General features: G+C 46.4%; 1 protein-coding gene across 1 annotated transcript in view; it reads left to right on the top strand.

Moving 5' to 3' along the window:
- The window catches only part of LOC141051175 (uncharacterized), a 223470-nt gene extending 204922 nt beyond the window's left edge, over positions 1 to 18548 (top strand). The window contains 1 exon segment of the mRNA XM_073548040.1: positions 17559 to 18548. Within this exon segment, the coding sequence (XP_073404141.1) occupies positions 17559 to 18232 (674 nt within the window). The 3' untranslated portion in view covers positions 18233 to 18548.
- The last annotated feature ends 1297 nt before the right edge of the window (positions 18549 to 19845 follow it).

The raw sequence follows: 19845 nt of genomic DNA, 5'->3' as shown, positions 1-19845 counted from the left end.
CGGAGTCCGTGGCCTGATCGTACTGTTAGCGTGGGTGGTCTGGAGCAGGAACCCCGGGAGTGGACCCTCTGGACCATGGCACCGAGGGGCCCTGGGGCGAGCTGCCAGGTGGAACCGACCCCCTATACAGGGACCGTTAGGAGCAGGCCCAGGGGTTTGAGTACCACAGTAGCCGGTACCGAGATGGGCGGCTCAGGATGGACCGGAGTAAGACTGTGAGACTGGAGTAAAGAATGACAGAACAAGACTGGAACAAGGAGAAAGAAGTGACACAGGAGACTGGAACGAGAAGGAATGGCAGGAGTAGGAACACTGGAGACAGGACTGGAGTAGGACGGCAGGAACGCTGAAGGCAGGACTGGAGTAGGATGGCAGGAACACTGGAGACAGGACTGGAGTAGGACAGCAGGAACACTGGAGACAGGACTGGAGCAGGACAGCAGGAACGCTGAAGGCAGGACTGGAGTAGGACGGCAGGAACACTGGAGACAGGACTGGAGCAGGACGGCAGGAACGCTGAAGGCAGGACTGGAGCAGGACGACAGGAACACTGGAGACAGGACTGGAGCAGGACGACAGGAACACAGGAGGCAGAACTGCGGACAAGAACAAGGAACACGGGTAGCAAGACTGAGAGGCTGCTGCAGAGAGCAGCCGAGAACGGAACTGCAGGAGCAGAGAGCACACGATGAAACGAGGCCAGGGTGCTAGGAAACACAACGACCAGGCGCCTCCCTCAGGGGGAAGCGGCCTGATATGGCCCCATCTGGTCAGCCATTGGTCCAAAGGTGCTTCCGGGTCAGGGCACAGCCGGCGCATAAGAAGCAGGAAGGAGGCGCGGCTGCGGCCTATGGCGCATGCGCATTGCATGCAGAAAGGGCATCGGTCGTGAGCCCGTCTCAGATGATCACCGCGACCGTCAGGTAGAGAGAGGCTGCGGCGTGGGAGCGGAGGCCGGGTGAGTATGGCGGAACAGTGTAACACTCTCCTGTGTGATACTTTCTGCTGAGCTGTGCATCTAATCCTATCGTGTGTTACTGACTGCTCAGCTGTGTATCTAATCCTATCCTGTGTGATACTGTCTGCTGAGCAGTGTATCTAATCCTATCCCATGTGATACTGACTGCTGAGCCATGTGTCTAATCCTCTCCTGTGTGATACTGACTGCTGAGCTGTGTATCTAATCCTATCCTGTGTGATACTGACTGCTGAGCCGTGTATCTAATCCTATCCTGTGTGATACTGACTGCTGAGCAGTGTATCTAATCCTATCCTGTGTGATACCGTCTGCTGAGCCGTGTATCTAACCCTATCCTGTGTGATACTGACTGCTGAGCTGTGTACCTAATCCTATCATGTGTGTTACTGACTGCTCAGCTGTGTATCTGATCCTATCCTGTGTGATACTGACTGCTGAGACATGTATCTAATCTAATCCTATCCTGTGTGATACTGACTGCTGAGCCATGTATCTAATCCTATTCTGTGTGATACAGTCTGCGGAGCCGTGTATCTAATACTATTCTGTGTGATACTGTGTGCTGAACTGTGTATCTAATCCTATCCTGTGTGATACTGACTGCTGAGCTGTGTATCTAATCCTATCCTGTGTGATACTGGGCTCCCCCTGCAGTCTGTGTCAGAGGGTGGTCTTTGTTGGCACTGTAATAAATTGTGTCATTTCCAGCTTTACAGAAGGACGATAACACCATAGAAATGATAAGAATAATAGGCCAAATTGTTTGGTGAATTGGAACGCGCAGGGTTAAAATTTCGCCTCACAACATAGCCTATGACGCTCTTGGGGTCCAGACGTGTGACTGTGCAAAATTTTGTGGCTGTAGCTGCAACGGTGCGGATGCCAATCTCGGACATACATATATACATACATACAAACATACACACACACACACACACACACACACACACACACACACACACACACACTCATTGAGCTTTATATATTAAATAATCAAGATATTTAGATAGAACATAATATATATTTAATGGAATACAACTTTAGAACCCAAAAACTGTAATAAATTGCAAATATGTAATACACTATGTAATATCGATTACATATATATATAAAAATATTGTATATATATATATATATATATGTATATGTATATATAACACTATGTAATAAACTATGAAAGTTTCAAAAAAAAGTTTTCAACAAAAACATACTAAATAACATTTGTGCAGTCTATGAATTTGTTCTAAGAAATAGAATTGCCTCCATCAGATTCTCCTTCATAAATGACCTCAAATCTGACCTAATAATTTTAAGGCTAGAGAACAACCTCTCTACACTAACTTGGGCTGGAGGCAAAGCCGTAACCATATGGGCAACATCTCTAACAATTTCCGGGTATAAAGGAATTGCCTCATGCACAGTCAGTTTTGATGAACAGTTGAATTTTTCTATTTCTCTGAGAGCAAGTGAAATATGCTGAATTTTGCTGAAATATGGTAATCTTCTTGCTATAGAAGACGGAGTGAAATCTTTTTCCTTGCAGCAACGCTTTGCCTGCTCCATATCATACAAATACTTGTGAAAGTCAAACTCCTCATCTGATGAGGATGAAGATATGGCAGCAGTAGCACTGTCAGGACCCAAGTCCTCTTGCGCCTGGCAGTCCTCCTGTAGGCCACTCATCCTAACTGCTACCTCAGTCAGAGCTTCTTTTCCTTTAGTAAGCTGTTGAACATCAAGCAGTATATGATGACTTGGGTCCACAAAAACAGCTGCCAGAAGGATTTTATTTTCCAATAGCTGTGTCTCTCTCCGTTTCATTGAAGCAGAAATTCCATCTGCGATTAAACCTCCTCTTTGGGACAGACAAAATAGCAAGTTCTTCCACTCCCTTTTTAGTCACGGTAAATGGGTGATTAAGCAATTCAGCCACCTGTGTCCATTGACCTTCATTTAGGGTTACCAGAGGGTTCGCCATATCTATAAGAAACGGTTTCAGCTCAAGCATTCGCTCAATCATTAAATAAGTGCTGCCCCACCGAGTGGCTTGATCGACAATTGCCCCTTTCCCAGCACGTCTCTTCAAGATTGAATCAATTTTAGGGGTTCTGGTGGCAATAACCAATTTCCTCACTTTTCCCATCAGATTTCCAGAATGTCCCTCTTGCAGACTATTTTTTATTGCTAGCTGCAGCGTGTGCACAACACAGCGCATGTGATGAATAGGAAAGTGTTTTGAAGCAGCTTCAACAAGATCATCTATTTCTAAAGTATAATTTTGCTGTTCTTCTGTTGTAATATCCGTTTGTTCCTCAGTTACATGAACAGCACTGTGGCCTTCCATCTCAAACATACTGAATCCTAAATTTTCTTCTAGCTGTTGTTCATTACTCTCATTCATCAGTTTAATTGTACTTATCATGTTTGAAGCATTGTCCGTTACAATAGCAAGAACCTGTTCTTTCTTGAGTTTGTAATCTTGCAGAACTTTTTCCACTAAGGCCTGGAGAAACTGGCTGCTGTGATGAGCTTTAGTATCTTTTACTGCCAGTGTCTTGGTAACAATTTCTTTGTTGTCACAAACATATCGAACATTGATGGCAAAATAGTTCACGCTGTGACGTGTGCAGGCATCCATTTTAAGAAACATGAAGCGTCTTTTGAGTCTTTTTAAGATCTTCCTTTTACAGAGAGCACATAATAATCACCTACAATATTAGCATTAATTACCTTCCTGTGACAGAGATGAGCAGTAGTACTTTCACTTTCTCACTTTCTCCAGCTCGGGGGGCCCAGGAATCGGATCCTGTGCAGGGCAGGCACCCCTCCCCCTCCTCTCTCTGGTGAAGACGGCAGAAGACAGGACAGAGGAGGGGAGATTGCCCCCTGCAGTCTGGAGCCGGTGCAGGACGGGAGCACTGCAGCATACGAGTTTAGATAGGTGCGTGCCCCTGCTTCTAGGGGGGGGCAGCTGCCCCCCCTGCCCCTCGCTGGCTGCGGCCATGACTCACACACAGCGTTTTTGTGGATCCCTTTTTTGCAGTAAAATGCAGTGACTCTGGGCATCCCAGCAAAGTCAAAGGGTTTCAAGATATGACATTCAGACACATTGCTTTCTGAGGATCCGTTTTTGGGCTGAATGAGCATGTCAGTTTGTGCGGCATTTTTCTAATCTGCTTTTGCTATTGAAAACATTTTCTATGAGCTCAAAAACCTTTCAGGTGATGCGGTTTTTTAAAAAGCTGATCTGCTTTTACAGCTGAAAAACGTATCCTCAAAAAACGCAGGAAAAACGCTGTGTGTGAATGTAGCCTTAGATCAGGAATAGAACAGCCATTTATAGGACATTTCATAACTTTCCCAAATCCCTATGAAAAAATATTCAGCACATTCCGCATTGAACTACTGTCCCCAATTTATTATATATATTTAGGAGTCGGAGTCGGTCCATTTTATACCTACGCTACCAAAAGAGCACCGACTCCAACTCCATAGCCCTGTGTTGTTTTCTGCTTTATTACGCCTTGCCTCCTACTTCCATCACAATCTCTGGGGGTCTGCCCTGGTTGGAGAGGGTTTAACATCTGCACTGCCATCACCATCTACTCCCCCAGGGATCATCTGCAGTGCCGGCTATACTACAGTCGAACACTCCAACTAGCGTCACGAATCACTACATAAACTTTATCCCCATCCAATTCTACCCCTTTTACATGACCGCGTGGGGCCATGGACCGGGTCACTGCCACTGTGACATTTCCCATTGAAGTTACCAGGCCAGGCGCCGAGTATCCCACGGCCTCTGGGGAGCGTCAGAAATGTTTGGTGAGACGTGAAAAAGGCAGTTTCAGTGCAAACACCCAAAATATTAGATATGTGAAGGACAATGCACTTGAGGAATGATTCCACATAAAAGCTGCCGGAAGCTGGTGTCTGTTGATGAATCTTTGCAGCAAGTTATAACAGCCAAAGAGGCAGTACTAAGTAATAAAGACACTTTTCATGAAGAATTGAGTAATTATGAGACTGCAGTAGACAACAAATCTTCAGATCATCACCTCTTGCACTGAAAACACAGAACATCTCACGATGAGACGGGACTTCTGATGAGGAAGATCTCAGCGTACAAGATCACATCATGACGCCGTGACTTTTTGCGTGCTTGTGCATAAGCAGGCAGTGACGTCACCATCCCATGCATTCCCAGGGCTCACGTGAGATTGTTATGTCGTCAAGAGGAATTAGAGAGCAGCCACAGCCCTAGCTTCCTGTTGATGTTCAAAAATTCCGAAGGACAGTGACGCTGCTTTCGAAGTTGTATGGGGACAGACTCACCCATACAAGTCTACGGGGATCCATAAAACATGGATACTAACCAGAAGGGGGTCTTTTTATTGGCGTGTAAATGAAGCCTTAGAAAAACACAAATGCTGACCCATCACTGCCATCATCTGTACTCCAAATGAGTACGTTCTCAAATAAACGCAACTGTATCCTGCTTTTTTTCATCATTTTTTTTCTGTGTCGCGCCCTGTCTCTTAGCCATCTTCCCTTCTTTCCTCTTTAGATTTCTATAGGCCCTAACTGGACTCTGATCTGGTCATAATGAGTTAAACCCTATGTTTTGTATTGAAGCATCTAATGAGCTTGGGCAAAGGTCATTGTGAAAGGAGGAGGAGGTGAGCTGTGAAATTGCATTTTGTGACTGGTGGATTTTATGTTGTCTGCTGTGTATGGAGTTGTTAGTAATAATGTGAGGAGGTGAGCTGTGTTATCTTCTGTATATATAGGTGCTGTCAGTAGTTATACAGGAGGTGAGCTGCGACATCACCTATTGTGAATGGTGGATCATGTGTTATATACTGTTTATAGAGGTGTTATCTGTCATTCTGCAGGAGGAGGTGAGCTGTGACATCACCTATTGTGATTGTTGGATCCTGTGTTATCTACTTTATATAGAGATGTTATCAGTCATAGTACAGGAGGAGGAGGTGAGCTGTGACATCACCTATTGTGATTGTTGGATCCTGTGTTATCTACTTTATATAGAGATGTTATCAGTCGTAGTACAGGAGGAGGAGGTGAGCTGTGACATCACCTATTGTGATTGTTGGATCCTGTTTTCTCTACTTTATATAGAGATGTTATCAGTCGTAGTACAGGAGGAGGAGGTGAGCTGTGACATCAACTATTGTGAATGGTGTATCCTATGTTATCTACTGTATATAGAGATGTCATCAGTTGTAGTACAGGAGGAGGAGGTGAGCTGTGATATCACCTATTGTGAATGGTGGATACTGTGTTATCTGTGGTATTTAGAAGTGTTATCAGTCATTGTACAGGAGGTGAGCTGTGACATCACCTATTGTGAATGGTCTATCCTGTGTTATCTGTTGTATATAGAGGTGTTATCAGTCATCGCACAGGAGGAGGAGGTGAGCTGTGACATCACCTTATGAGTGCTGGATCCTGTGTTATCTCCTATGTAAACAATTATATGTTATTGTAATCCTGCCTCTGATTATAAGAAGCATTGTGGAAAACTATTCCTGAAAGGACAGGAAACATAAGTCTAGAATAGTCTAGTGTTAAAATTGCAATATTACTAATTTTTTTTTTTCTTCATAAAGATCAAAAATGTTTAAAAATAAATGGGGTCTAAGGGGTAAAGTTTCTTCATGTGGAGAGTGCCAGTGTAAGGAGACATAAAGGTCATGTGATGCTTCTCTGGGAAATTAAATATGCATATTGCTTCTTCCAAAAGGATGAGGACTAGAACTTGTAGTGGAAATATGTATTTGTAGGAGATGTATGGCCGGCAGTTAACTAGCATCTGTCCTTAGGCGGCAGATCTCACAAACGTGATAGCATATATTATCCTGAGAAAAGGCAGTTTAGACCCCAGGGTGCCTTCCTGGGAACACAGAATTGGAGACATTTCACACCTTCTGGTGCCTGTGAAGGGAGATGCCAAATTGCAGCCTGACACTGTATATTTACTATGCGAAAGAAAAGTTACACAAAAGAGTGTTCAGAGGAAAATAATGTCTTCATTGGTAAAGTAGCCATGATCCAGGTACAAACCAGGAATTAGAATATTAACATGAGAGGCTGGTCTAGAAATGTGATCTCCAGGTTAAATCTATAAATTAGGACTTACACAAAGAAAGTTGTTCACACACTGAGGGAAAGCCAAGCTGGTGTGAGCCATTCCATATTTCTCCTCCCCTCAGGGAGCAGAATACCAGACTGCAAGGTTTATGGTGTGTGCACACGCTGCGGATTCTGCTGCGGTTCCGCAGCGGATTTGGCCGCTGCGGATCCGCAGCAGTTTTTGCTGCAGTGTACAGTACCATAATATCCTATGGATATTAAAAACCGCAGTGCAGACGGTGCGGATTTTTCCGCGCTGTTTTCCTGCGGTTTCTAAACCGCAGAAAGAATTGACATGACAATTATTTCTGCGGATTCCGCTGCGGTTTACCATGTCCTCCATTGTGGAGATGAAAAACCGCAGGGCAAAACCGCAGGCTAATCCGCAGGTAAAACCACAGGTCTTTTCACCTGCAGATTTACCTTCAGATTTTACAAAATCCGCACGGCCAAATCCGCACCCCAATCCGCAGCGTGTGCACGTACCCTTAGATATTTCTGTAGGTTTCTACCTTTTATTTTATCACTGTTGTGCATATTTGTATGTCACTTTTTATTTCCATATTTTTATATTCTTTTATTGTAAGCACTGTACCTTTTCTATTAAAGCTTCAAACTTTAATAAGTCTGAACCTTGTTGCTCTAAAAGAATCCACAGCCTTAGAGTGTATGATCCTGGTGATTGACAGACAGTAGTAGTACTTCCGGGACTCATCGCCCGTGTGTTCAGTGAGTGGTGGCAGCGTGTATGAAGTGGGGTGTGTGGTCTGTGTCAGGGTGTGATTTAGGCTCCCAGTGTAGCATAGAACAGAGGTTGAATGGTGGACTGAGTGAGAGGATTACCCTTGCAGGTGCAACCCCAAGTCATGTGCTGAGAAGCGGGTAGGGGACAGAACTCTAGTGACATCAATTGGAAGTGGTAACCCTAAAAGTCAATATTGACTCGTACACCTCGTACACACACGCTCTACTCTGTACACCTCGTACACACATGCCTCCGCTCCGTACACTTCATACACATGCGGCTCCACTCCATACACCTCGAACACACACTGCTCCGCTCCGTACACCTCGTACACACGCGGCTCCGCTCCGTACACCTCGTACACACACGGCTCCGCTCCGTACACCTCGTACACACGCGGCTCCGCTCCGTACACCTCGTACACACGCGGCTCCGCTCCGTACACCTCGTACACACGCGGCTCCGCTCCGTACACCTCGTACACACGCGGCTCCGCTCCGTACACCTCGTACACACATGCCTCCGCTCCGTACACTTCATACACATGCGGCTCCACTCCATACACCTCGTACACACGCGGCTCCGCTCCGTACACCTCGTACACACGCGGCTCCGCTCCGTACACCTCGTACACACGCGGCTCCGCTCCGTACACCTCGTACACACGCGGCTCCGCTCCGTACACCTCATACACACGCGGCTCCGCTCCGTACACCTCGTACACACGCGGCTCCGCGCACCTCGTACACACGCGGCTCCGCTCCGTACACCTCGTACACACACGGCTCCGCTCCGTACACCTCGTACACACGCGGCTCCGCTCCGTACACCTCGTACACACGCGGCTCCGCTGCGTACACCTCGTACACACGCGGCTCCGCTCCGTACACCTCATACACACGCGGCTCCGCTCCGTACACCTCATACACACGCGGCTCCGCTCCGTACACCTCATACACACACGGCTCCGCTCCGTACACCTCATACACACACGGCTCCGCTCCGTACACCTCGTACACACACGGCTCCGCTCCGTACACCTCGTACACACACGGCTCCGCGCACCTCGTACACACACGGCTCCGCTCCGTACACCTCGTACACACGCGGCTCCGCTCCGTACACCTCGTACACACACGGCTCCGCTCCGTACACCTCGTACACACACGGCTCCGCTCCGTACACCTCGTACACACGCGGCTCCGCTCCGTACACCTCATACACACGCGGCTCCGCTCCGTACACCTCATACACACGCGGCTCCGCTCCGTACACCTCATACACACACGGCTCCGCTCCGTACACCTCGTACACACACGGCTCCGCTCCGTACACCTCGTACACACACGGCTCCGCGCACCTCGTACACACACGGCTCCGCTCCGTACACCTCGTACACACACGGCTCCGCTCCGTACACCTCGTACACACACGGCTCCGCTCCGTACACCTCGTACACACACGGCTCCGCTCCGTACACCTCGTACACACACGGCTCCGCTCCGTACACCTCATACACACGCGGCTCCGCTCCGTACACCTTGTACACACACGGCTCTGCTACATCCACCCTGTAAACCCCTCCTGACCCCACACAGAAACTTCCCCTCATCCAGCACCATGACAACCAGCACAGCAGAGTCCTGCATACACTGAGGCCCCTGATCATGTGACCCCTGACTCCTCCCCTCCTTTGACCTCATCCCAGGTCCTGTGCGCACAGAGCAGCCATATATGTGGTGTGCGGCTCTGCAGGTGGAGGTAGGTGCCGGAGATTCCCCATTACTGGGCTGCACAGGGGGCAGTAACCCCTCCATTCCCGGAGATAGCGCCCCCTGCAGGTGGAGGTAGGTGCTGGAGATTCCCCATTACTGGGCTGCACAGGGGGCAGTAACCCCTCCATTCCTGGAGATAGCGCCCCCTGCAGGTGGAGGTAGGTGCCGGAGATTCCCCATTACTGGGCTGCACAGGGGGCAGTAACCCCTCCATTCCCGGAGATAGCGCCCCCTGCAGGTGGAGGTAGGTGCTGGAGATTCCCCATTACTGGGCTGCACAGGGGGCAGTAACCCCTCCATTCCTGGAGATAGCGCCCCCTGCAGGTGGAGGTAGGTGCCGGAGATTCCCCATTACTGGGCTGCACAGGGGGCAGTAACCCCTCCATTCCCGGAGATAGCGCCCCCTGCAGGTGGAGGTAGGTGCCGGAGATTCCCCATTACTGGGCTGCACAGGGGGCAGTAACCCCTCCATTCCCGGAGATAGCGCCCCCTGCAGGTGGAGGTAGGTGCTGGAGATTCCCCATTACTGGGCTGCACAGGGGGCAGTAACCCCTCCATTCCCGGAGATAGCGCCCCCTGCAGGTGGAGGTAGGTGCTGGAGATTCCCCATTACTGGGCTGCACAGGGGGCAGTAACCCCTCCATTCCTGGAGATAGCGCCCCCTGCAGGTGGAGGTAGGTGCCGGAGATTCCCCATTACTGGGCTGCACAGGGGGCAGTAACCCCTCCATTCCCGGAGATAGCGCCCCCTGCAGGTGGAGGTAGGTGCCGGAGATTCCCCATTACTGGGCTGCACAGGGGGCAGTAACCCCTCCATTCCCGGAGATAGCACCCCCTGCAGGTGGAGGTAGGTGCCGGAGATTCCCCATTACTGGGCTGCACAGGGGGCAGTAACCCCTCCATTCCCGGAGATAGCGCCCCCTGCAGGTGGAGGTAGGTGCCGGAGATTCCCCATTACTGGGCTGCACAGGGGGCAGTAACCCCTCCATTCCCGGAGATAGCGCCCCCTGCAGGTGGAGGTAGGTGCTGGAGATTCCCCATTACTGGGCTGCACAGGGGACAGTAACCCCTCCATTCCCGGAGATAGCGCCCCCTGCAGGTGGAGGTAGGTGCTGGAGATTCCCCATTACTGGGCTGCACAGGGGACAGTAACCCCTCCATTCCCGGAGATAGCGCCCCCTGCAGGTGGAGGTAGGTGCTGGAGATTCCTCATTACTGGGCTGCACAGGGGGCAGTAACCCCTCCATTCCCGGAGATAGCGCCCCCTGCAGGTGGAGGTAGGTGCTGGAGATTCCCCATTACTGGGCTGCACAGGGGACAGTAACCCCTCCATTCCTGGAGATAGCGCCCCCTGCCATGTGTATATGGACAGTAATAGAGCGCTGGCTGGGCTCATGTGTACAGGGGAGGGCGCTCTGGGTTTTACCCCTGAGTTATTGTCTGTGGAGAGATGAGCAAATCTGGAAGAGTCAAATTGAATTCACATTGAAATTAAAACAATTGGGCTTACCATAATCTGACTAATTTACTTGATTCAAAAGGGTCAGGAAGAGAAAGGTAATATTTAGTGCTGAGAGGAGGCGTTATCCCAGCATGCTCGGGTGGGAACCGAGTGTCTTCGGCGTGCTCGAATTTTATGTCCGAGTCCCCACTTCTATTCGACAGCCGCAACACGTGTAGGGATTATCTAGCAAGCAGGTAGTCCCTGTCTGTGATGTGGCTTACCAGCAAAAGACTTGCAGCCGCAGGGACTATATATTTTTCGAGCACGACGAAGACACTGAGGTAACACCCGAGCATGATCTGATAACACTTTTTTGAGCACGTTCGCTCATCACTGGTAATATTGCATTGTTCCTCCCCCTATTTCATCCTGTCCAGTCTCTGGTACTGGCGTCTCAGCGTCTTCCGGCTGCTTTGACGTCTCCTAGAATGACTAGACCGTGACGTATGCCATATAAAGTGATAACAATGACGACCACCGGCTTGGAGGCGGGTGTATGGGGGGGACCGGGGATTTATTACTTTTTTCAACACATATGGTAATTCTGCTTTGGGCTCTAGAGAGAGATCATCGCATAATAATTTGCATTTGATTCGTAGTACATAGATTCGAGTTCCCTGGCCAAATACAAATATTTTCCCATGAAATGTCTGTGGCGTCGGTCCTGGAGGGGGAGATAGTGACTGTGAGGCAAAATATCAAGTAAAACACAAGAGCGCGTTACACTATAAGATCTGAATGTGGAATGGATTTTGTACCGTGAGAGCAATATATGTTTACTCATAGCAACCAGTCACAGCAAAGCTTTCATTTTACCCTAGTAACCAATCACACCTCACCTTTCCTTTTACCCTAGAAACCAGGCAGAGCTCCACTTTCCTTTTACCTTAGCAACCAGTCACAGATCACCTTTCCTTTTACCCAATCAATCAATCACAGCTCAACTTTCCTTTTACCCTATCATTCAATCACAGCTCAAATTCTGTCACACTGGGTGAGGGAGAAGCAAGGTGCATAACAGCGGGAAGAGGGAGGAGAAGACCAAACGCTAGGGAAGGGGGGGAGTGGAGACTCCTAGTCAGATCTAACAACATTCTGTCTCACCTGACATCCCTAAATAGGCTCTGCACTGATCACCAAGTAGGAACCTAATCCCTGCCTAACCCTAGCGATAGGCCCTGGATAGGGAGGGGATGGGGTAGGTGCTAGTCAGCCCCACTACAACTAAAGATAGAGAGGGTGGACAGCGTCCTAGAATATGTCCCCAATCTCAGTATGAGTGAACCAGCTAGGTTGTCCCATCTTTATGTGATCCATTGTGTGTACCGTACCCCCTTCTGATGTTTAAAATGGGGCTGAGGGACAACTCTGACTGTCCAAGATGTGGGGGGTCTGATGCCGGAATCATTCATATGATGTGGACTTGTCTCAGGCTATCTGCGTTCTGGTTTAATGTCATTAACAGAATAGAAGGGGCTTACGGAAGTGTTATACCCAAAAACCCACTGGTCTGCATACTGGGTTATGTGGAGGAAATTGAAATAGTTAATAGTGCAAAGCTTGCTATAGCCAGGCTGCTATATGTAGCAAGGAAGCTGATTGCGAGGAACTGGATCAGGAAAGAACCACCTTCTGGGAGAGAGTTTGTGAAACAGGTGTCTTGTATCATCCAGCTGGAGGAAAGGATATATGCTAAAAGAGGCAATTCTAAAACCTATGAGAGGTTGTGGAATCCCTGGTTACAATACGGTACAGTTAACTGATGGGAATGTGCTATATTTTACAATGCTGGTGTTGTGGATAGACCATTAATACCCGGACATAGGAACATTTCTGTTTTGTATGGTTTGATTGACAATATGGGTAAAGAGGATGACTAATGGTAAATTACGGTGTAAGAGAAATCTTATGGAGAAAAGAGTATATACTGTCTACATGGGGGGGGGGGGAGGGGGGGAACAGGGATGTTCAATTTGTAAATCTATTGTTTGTGGAAGACTTACTGTATATTCTGATTAATAAAAATCTATTTGATCAAAAAAAAGAGAGAGAGGGTGGACAAACAAAGGGATACACTTAGCTTAAGAAGACCACCGAGATATCACGCCAGCAATCCTCCAAGAAGACACTAGCCGACTGCTAGTACTTCCAACTTGACAGAGGGAAATTGAGCTGACACTAGCACCTTGCTGAACAGACTTAACGTATTTAAACCTTCAGCAAGGGTGTGTTAATTAGCAGCATAAGGTAGAGGTAACTGTTGGGTCCTGTAGGGAGAAGGCTATCACTCCATAACAGAGATGCAAAAATCAAGACGGCACTTGCAGAGCTAATCACAATGACCTTCTATAGCCAGATACAGGATGACTGTCACACCTGACACACCTGTCACACATTGTTTTTACCCTAGCAACTAATCACAACTCAGCTTTTATGTTACATCCACTGTGATTGGTTGTTATGCATAAAAGTTTTCTTTTAGATCATTTGGTAAATAATAAAGAATCTAGCAAATTGGCAGCAATGAAATAGAATCCTCAAAAATGTGGATGTTGGTGGATCTAAAGTTTTTCGCAAATTGTTAACAGATTCAATTAATTACGTATTGGTTCACTCATCTCTAATGAAAACTCAGCCGTCTTGTCAAATTTGAAAGAGAATACAACATCTTATTTTATATCAGCCCCTCTTCTTCCCATTCAGGTTCCTCTCAGTGGAGATCTTCTACATATGAGGATTTTCCTGAGTGACCCATGAAGGATGGATAAGTACAGGGACAAGCTAGTAGAGAGGATATTACACCTCACCCTAGAGATCCTCTTCCGGCTTACTGGAGAGGTGAGACATTCTCTTGACGTCACATTACATCATTCTTATCTATGGGAATAACAGATGGACAGAACTGGAGAGGTGAGGACTCTGGAAATGTCTGTAGTGAGGTTTATTAATGTGTCTCTCCATAACCAGGATTACACAGTAGTGAAGAAGACCTCTAGTGAGCGCTGTCACGACCCTGTGTCTGAGGGATGGGGAAGAACCCTGAGCCCAATCATGAGGCCTCCACCTCACCCCCTGATACATGAGGACATCAATGACCAGAAGATCCTAGAACTCACCTACAAGATGATTGAGCTGCTGACTGGAGAGGTGACACTGCTGGGACATTATACAGTAACGCTATGAAGGGATCGGGGGGATGACGGTATCATTATATGTGTCAGGTTCCTATAAGGTGTCAGGATGTCACCGTCTATCTCTCTATGGAGGAGTGGGAATATTTAGAAGGACACAAAGATCTGTACAAGGATGTCATGATGGAGGTTCCCCAGCCCGTAATATCACCAGGTAATAGACAGGACTAAATACACACGGCCTATAATTATCTGTATGTAAAGAATGAATTCAGTCCCTGTATGTGTTTCCTCCAGTTCTGTCCAGTAAGAGGACAACACCAGAGAGATGTCCCCGTCCTCTTCTTCCACAGGACTGTAAAGAAGAAAATCCCAATGTTCCTCAGGATCATCAGGTAGATGGAGAGAAGGTGTGATGAGATCTCCCCTATGATGTGTAGACGGCTGTGAAGGTCTTGTGCTCAGTGTTGTCTTTTCCACCAGTATTATATGTTTTATACTTGTGTAATGAGAACGGTGGAGATGGTAGGATTAGAGCTGATCATAGATGTGACTTCTCCATCTGTCTGTGACTTTTATATTATTTGTTTCAGGTTAAAGGTATGACCCATATTAATACTACAGAGACATTTGTGAGAGGTGATGAGCAGTGTAAAGAGGAGATTCCTACAGATAACAGCACTGGTGAGTAGTAACCACTAACTGCAGTGAAGTCACAGATTCTTCTCAGTCACTGGCAGCTACTATTTAGTGTTAATTGTTTATAGCTCTGTGGTCGTTCATAACTCATCACAATTGTTTTAACAGTTGTTATGGGAGTTTGAATAATTGGTTGATAAAAGACTCCTGGAGAATATTTGATAGGCTGCAAATCTTACTTTCCTGAGGAATGGTCAAAAATGGCATACATGGCAAAGTTAGACGCTGACAAACAATCATACCAAGGCTTGTGTTGTATTTGCCAAAAAAAGCATATCTCGCCTGTAGGTTTGGATCCTCAAAGCCTTTTGTTTGGGTGAGCAGTTCTAATTTAGCATGACAAGGTGGTACTGGTGCAGAAAAGCAATCTTGTTGGAACAACAGTAGCAGATGAGGCAGAACTGAAGCAGTGCTTAAAGAGCGATGTAATAGAGTTGACTCGGCGACAAGTAAGAGATTTAGCAGAGCCTAATTTGGAATAGAGACTTAGTATAGCAGGAATAAAAAAGGAGCAGACTCGGCCTATGTGACAGTATCAATCCACACACAGCAAAATCTGGAGAGATGGCAGTGGAACATGGGTAACTTGAGGGGCATCATACTTTGTGGTAATCTGTGGGAGCATCTTATTCTGTGGGGAACTGTGGGAACCATCATACTGTTTGAGGACCGTCATGCTGTGTTGTAGGGCCATCATATTATGGGTCAGGGCTGTGAGACCATCATACTATGTGGGGAGCTGTGGGACCAGCATATTTTGTGTGGGAGGGTTGTGGGGACATCATTCTGTGTGGAGATCATCATATAATTTGAGAGGCTGTGGAGCATCACACTGTGTGGAGCTGTGGTGACCATCATACTGTGTGGGGAGCCATGGAGACCATCATGCTGTGTTATGTGGGTCATCATAATTTGTAATGGGGCTGTGAGGGGATATTATTGTTTGTGATAGAAAGTGGAGTGCATCATATTGTTTTGGGACATTGTGGGACAATCATGTTGTGTGGACATCATACTGTGTGGGGATGATCATACCATTTGAGGGGCTGTGGAACATCATACTGTGTGGGGAGCTGTGGGGACCATCATGCTGCGTTGTTGAGCCATCCTACTGTGTGGGGGGATGCTATGCAGCAAAGTTGTGGAACCATCATGTTGTGTGTGGGAGGGTTGTGGGGACATCAGACTGTGTGTGGGATGCTGTTTGTCTAGGTAGAAGGGCTAAATAACAGGAGCATGTGATTTATAAGCTTTATAAAAAGCAATACATTATATGGGTTGCATTAGCTGCTACAGGTAAGAATACAAGACACAGTATGGTCTCATTTATTAGCAGTAGCAGCGAGTCAATATGCCTAATTTTTTTTCAATAATAATATGTTAATATTAATATTGAGCAGAATTAATTTCAACCTATAGGTTTGACCCTCTACAACAATCATTGTTTCTCATGTGGCCCCTTTAGATAATTAAAGGGAATCTGTCACCTCATTTTTGGCTTATAAGCTGCGGCCACCGCCACCAGGGGCATATCTACAGCATTCTGTAATGCTGCAGATAAGCCCCCAATGTAACCAGAAAGATAAGAAAAACGAGTTAGGCTGTGTGCCCACGTAGCGATTTTTTTTTTTTTAATTTTTTTTTTAGCATTTTAACATTCTATCTTTTACTATTGATGCCGCATAGGCAGCCTCAATAGTAAAAAGCTGCTCACACTTGTCAAACACTATGTTTGACGAGTGTGACCAACCTGTCAATCACTTTCCAAGCGATGCTTCAAATCGCTTGGAAAGTGCTTGAATATCGCACGCGAAAATCGCGGCAAAACCGCGCGATTTCTGGGAAGGAGTCCGGTTTTTAGTGTCCGGAATAAAACGCTAATTGGGTACATAGCCTGAGATTATACTCACCGGGGGGCGTCATCGGGTGCCGTGGGTGTCGCGGTCCGGTCCAGCGCCTCCCATCTTCTAGTGATGACATCCTCCTTCTTACTTCTGTCGCAGGTTCTGCGCAGGCGTACTTTATCTGCCCTGTTGAGGGCAGAGTAAAGTACTGAAGTGCGCAGGCGCCGGACCTCTCTGACCTTTCCCGGTGCCTGCGCACTGCAGTACTCTGCTATGCCTTCAATAGTGCTGATAAAGTACGCCTGCGCATGAGCGGCGGCAGAAGTAAGAAGGAGGATGTCATCGCTAGAAGATGGGAGGCACCGGACCGGACCCGAGGTCAGTATAATCTAACTTGTTTTTCTTATCTTTATGTTTATAGCATATTCTGATCTCTTTACATCCTAACAGTCTAAATTTTGGCAGGGGGCGGTTTCAGGAGCTCGGAAGAACATGGGATGTCCTCATATTTTAAAGCAGATGGTTATATCAAGCAAAATGCATATGAAAAGCATCCCTATATCTTCGATATACCTTCAGACCTTCACATCTGTGACCCGTCATCTGATCAACAGAGCACTGAACATCAGAAAATTTACACAGGGCAGACATTTTTCTTATGTCCAAAATGTGGAAAACGTTTTACACGGAAATCAAATCTTATTGAACATCAAAAATCTCACACAAAAGAAAAGCCATTTTTATGCTCAAAATGTGGACTGCGTTTTGCACGGAAACCAAATCTTCTACAGCACCAAAAATCTCACACAGGGGAGAAGCCATTTTTATGTTCTGAATGTGGGAAACCTTTTAGATGTAAGAGAAAACTTGTTACACATCAAAGAACTCACACAGGAGAGAAGCCATTTTCATGTTTAGAATGTGGGAAATGCTTTACAGACAAATCAAATCTTATTACCCATCATAAAATTCACACAGGGGTAAAGCCATTTTCATGTTCTGAATGTGGGAAATGCTTTAAACAAAAATCAGACGTTGTTCGACATCAGGGAGTTCACACAGGGGTGAAGCCATTTTCATGTTCAATATGTGGAAAAAGCTTTACGCAGAGATGTCATCTTGCTCAGCATCAAATAATTCACACAGGGGAGAAGCCATTTTCATGTTTACAATGTGGAACATGTTTTACAGTTAAATCAAATCTTGTTAAACATCAGAGAATTCACAAAGGGGCAAAGCCATTTTTATGTTCAGAATGTGGGAGATGTTTTACTCAGAAATCACACCTGGTTAGACATCAGAGAGTTCACACAGGAGAGAAGCCATATTCATGCTCAGAATGTGGGAAATATTTTTCTGGGAAATCAAATCTTATTCACCATCAAAAAACACACGCTGCGTAGAATCTTTTATTCATTTTTGTTTTGATAAATCTTGTCACACATTGGGAAATTCATATAGAAGAGAAACCATATTCATGTTCTGAAGGTGAAATGTATTACAGAGAAATTGCATTGTTAGATATGGGAAAATTCACAGGGTAAAAAATCATTGTGTTCAGAAGGTGGAAAATAATTTATTCAGAAATGGAAAATAATTTATTCAGAAATGTTTATATTATCATAAACGTCTTACTTTGTCATTCAGTCATGGTGACCACCAAAATCTTGCACAGGTGTTTGTTATCTTAAACATATAAACCTCACAAAGAAGCATCAATTTTCATTGAATATTTGTCATTGACAAGCAGTGCCATAAAACACATCATATTTTTCACTTTATAAGACGCACCTGATTATAAGACTCACCTAGGTTTTAGAGGAAGAAAATAAGAAAAAAAAAAATATTTTGAGCCTAATAGTGTGCAAAAACCTTTTATGAAATAACAAAATATTATTTTAACATAGTGGAATCAACAGCAGCATTGTGGATGTGTGGATGACACACTTATTGGGGGATCTGCGGATGACACACTTATGGGGATCTGCATGGTACGCACTTATAGGGGATCTGTGGTGATGCACTGTTATGGGGATCTGCAGGGTACAAATTTTTTGGGGGATCTGCAGATGATGCACTGTTATGGGGGATCTGTGGAGTACCATATTTTGTGACTACCACCCCGTCATCATTAGGAATACATCCATGTACTGTATACATGGGTGTATTCTGAAAGATGAGGGAGGTGGTAGTCACAGTTAAAATAAACACATTGGCCACATTACAATCCCTCCCTATTTACACCAAATATGTATACAACCCCCATCATCCATCAGAATACACCCATTGGTACAGTGTATTCTGAAGGATGATGGGGGTTGTGCTTTCCTTCAATGTGTGCTCACCTCTCCAAAGGATCTAGGGCTAATGTACCTGCTACACTATACGTTGTGCAGGAATAGATATCTGATTGGTGGAGGCAGCTCAGCAACAGTTCCCTCCACCAATCAATATCCATCTTTGCAGAGGAAGAGGAGAATCACTCTTCTCTCCCCCTCCTCTGCTTTAGGTCTCCATGTGCATTGAGCCCAGAATTCTGTCTGCTGCCAGCTATTTGCCATATCTACTGCAGCGCATGTGCAGAGCGAGAGTTCAGTGACCGAGAGCTCCAACTGCGCATGCACTGGTTCAGCGGCCATTTTCTTGAAGTCCTGTGTAGTAGATACAGGCGGTCATTGGAATATTCACTCTTGAAACTGGAAACTCGCAGCCTGATCCACGAAGTGCAATGGCGCTGGCCTGCATTACGCCGCCCACATACCGCCGATAACTGCACCGACACCCCAGCTCCAGGCCTGCATTGCCCCACCGGAGACCCTTCCTTCTACTAGGCTTCTCTGCAACCGCTGCCAGCTTCTCAGTAAGAAAGATTTTTTTCACTTTTTCCCCCTATTTATTCACTATTCTGATTGTAAGACGCACCCTCCATTTCCCCCACAATTTGGGCGAAACAAAAGTGCATCTTACATTCCGAAAAATGCGGTAGTTAGTCACGTCATATAAGGGAAAACAGCTT

This window comes from Dendrobates tinctorius, unplaced genomic scaffold (genome assembly GCF_039654945.1).
Source record: "Dendrobates tinctorius isolate UK_male_01 unplaced genomic scaffold, ASM3965494v1 ptg000155l, whole genome shotgun sequence".
Lineage (NCBI taxonomy): Eukaryota > Metazoa > Chordata > Amphibia > Anura > Dendrobatidae > Dendrobates > Dendrobates tinctorius.
This window is presented reverse-complemented; position numbering and strand designations above follow the sequence as displayed.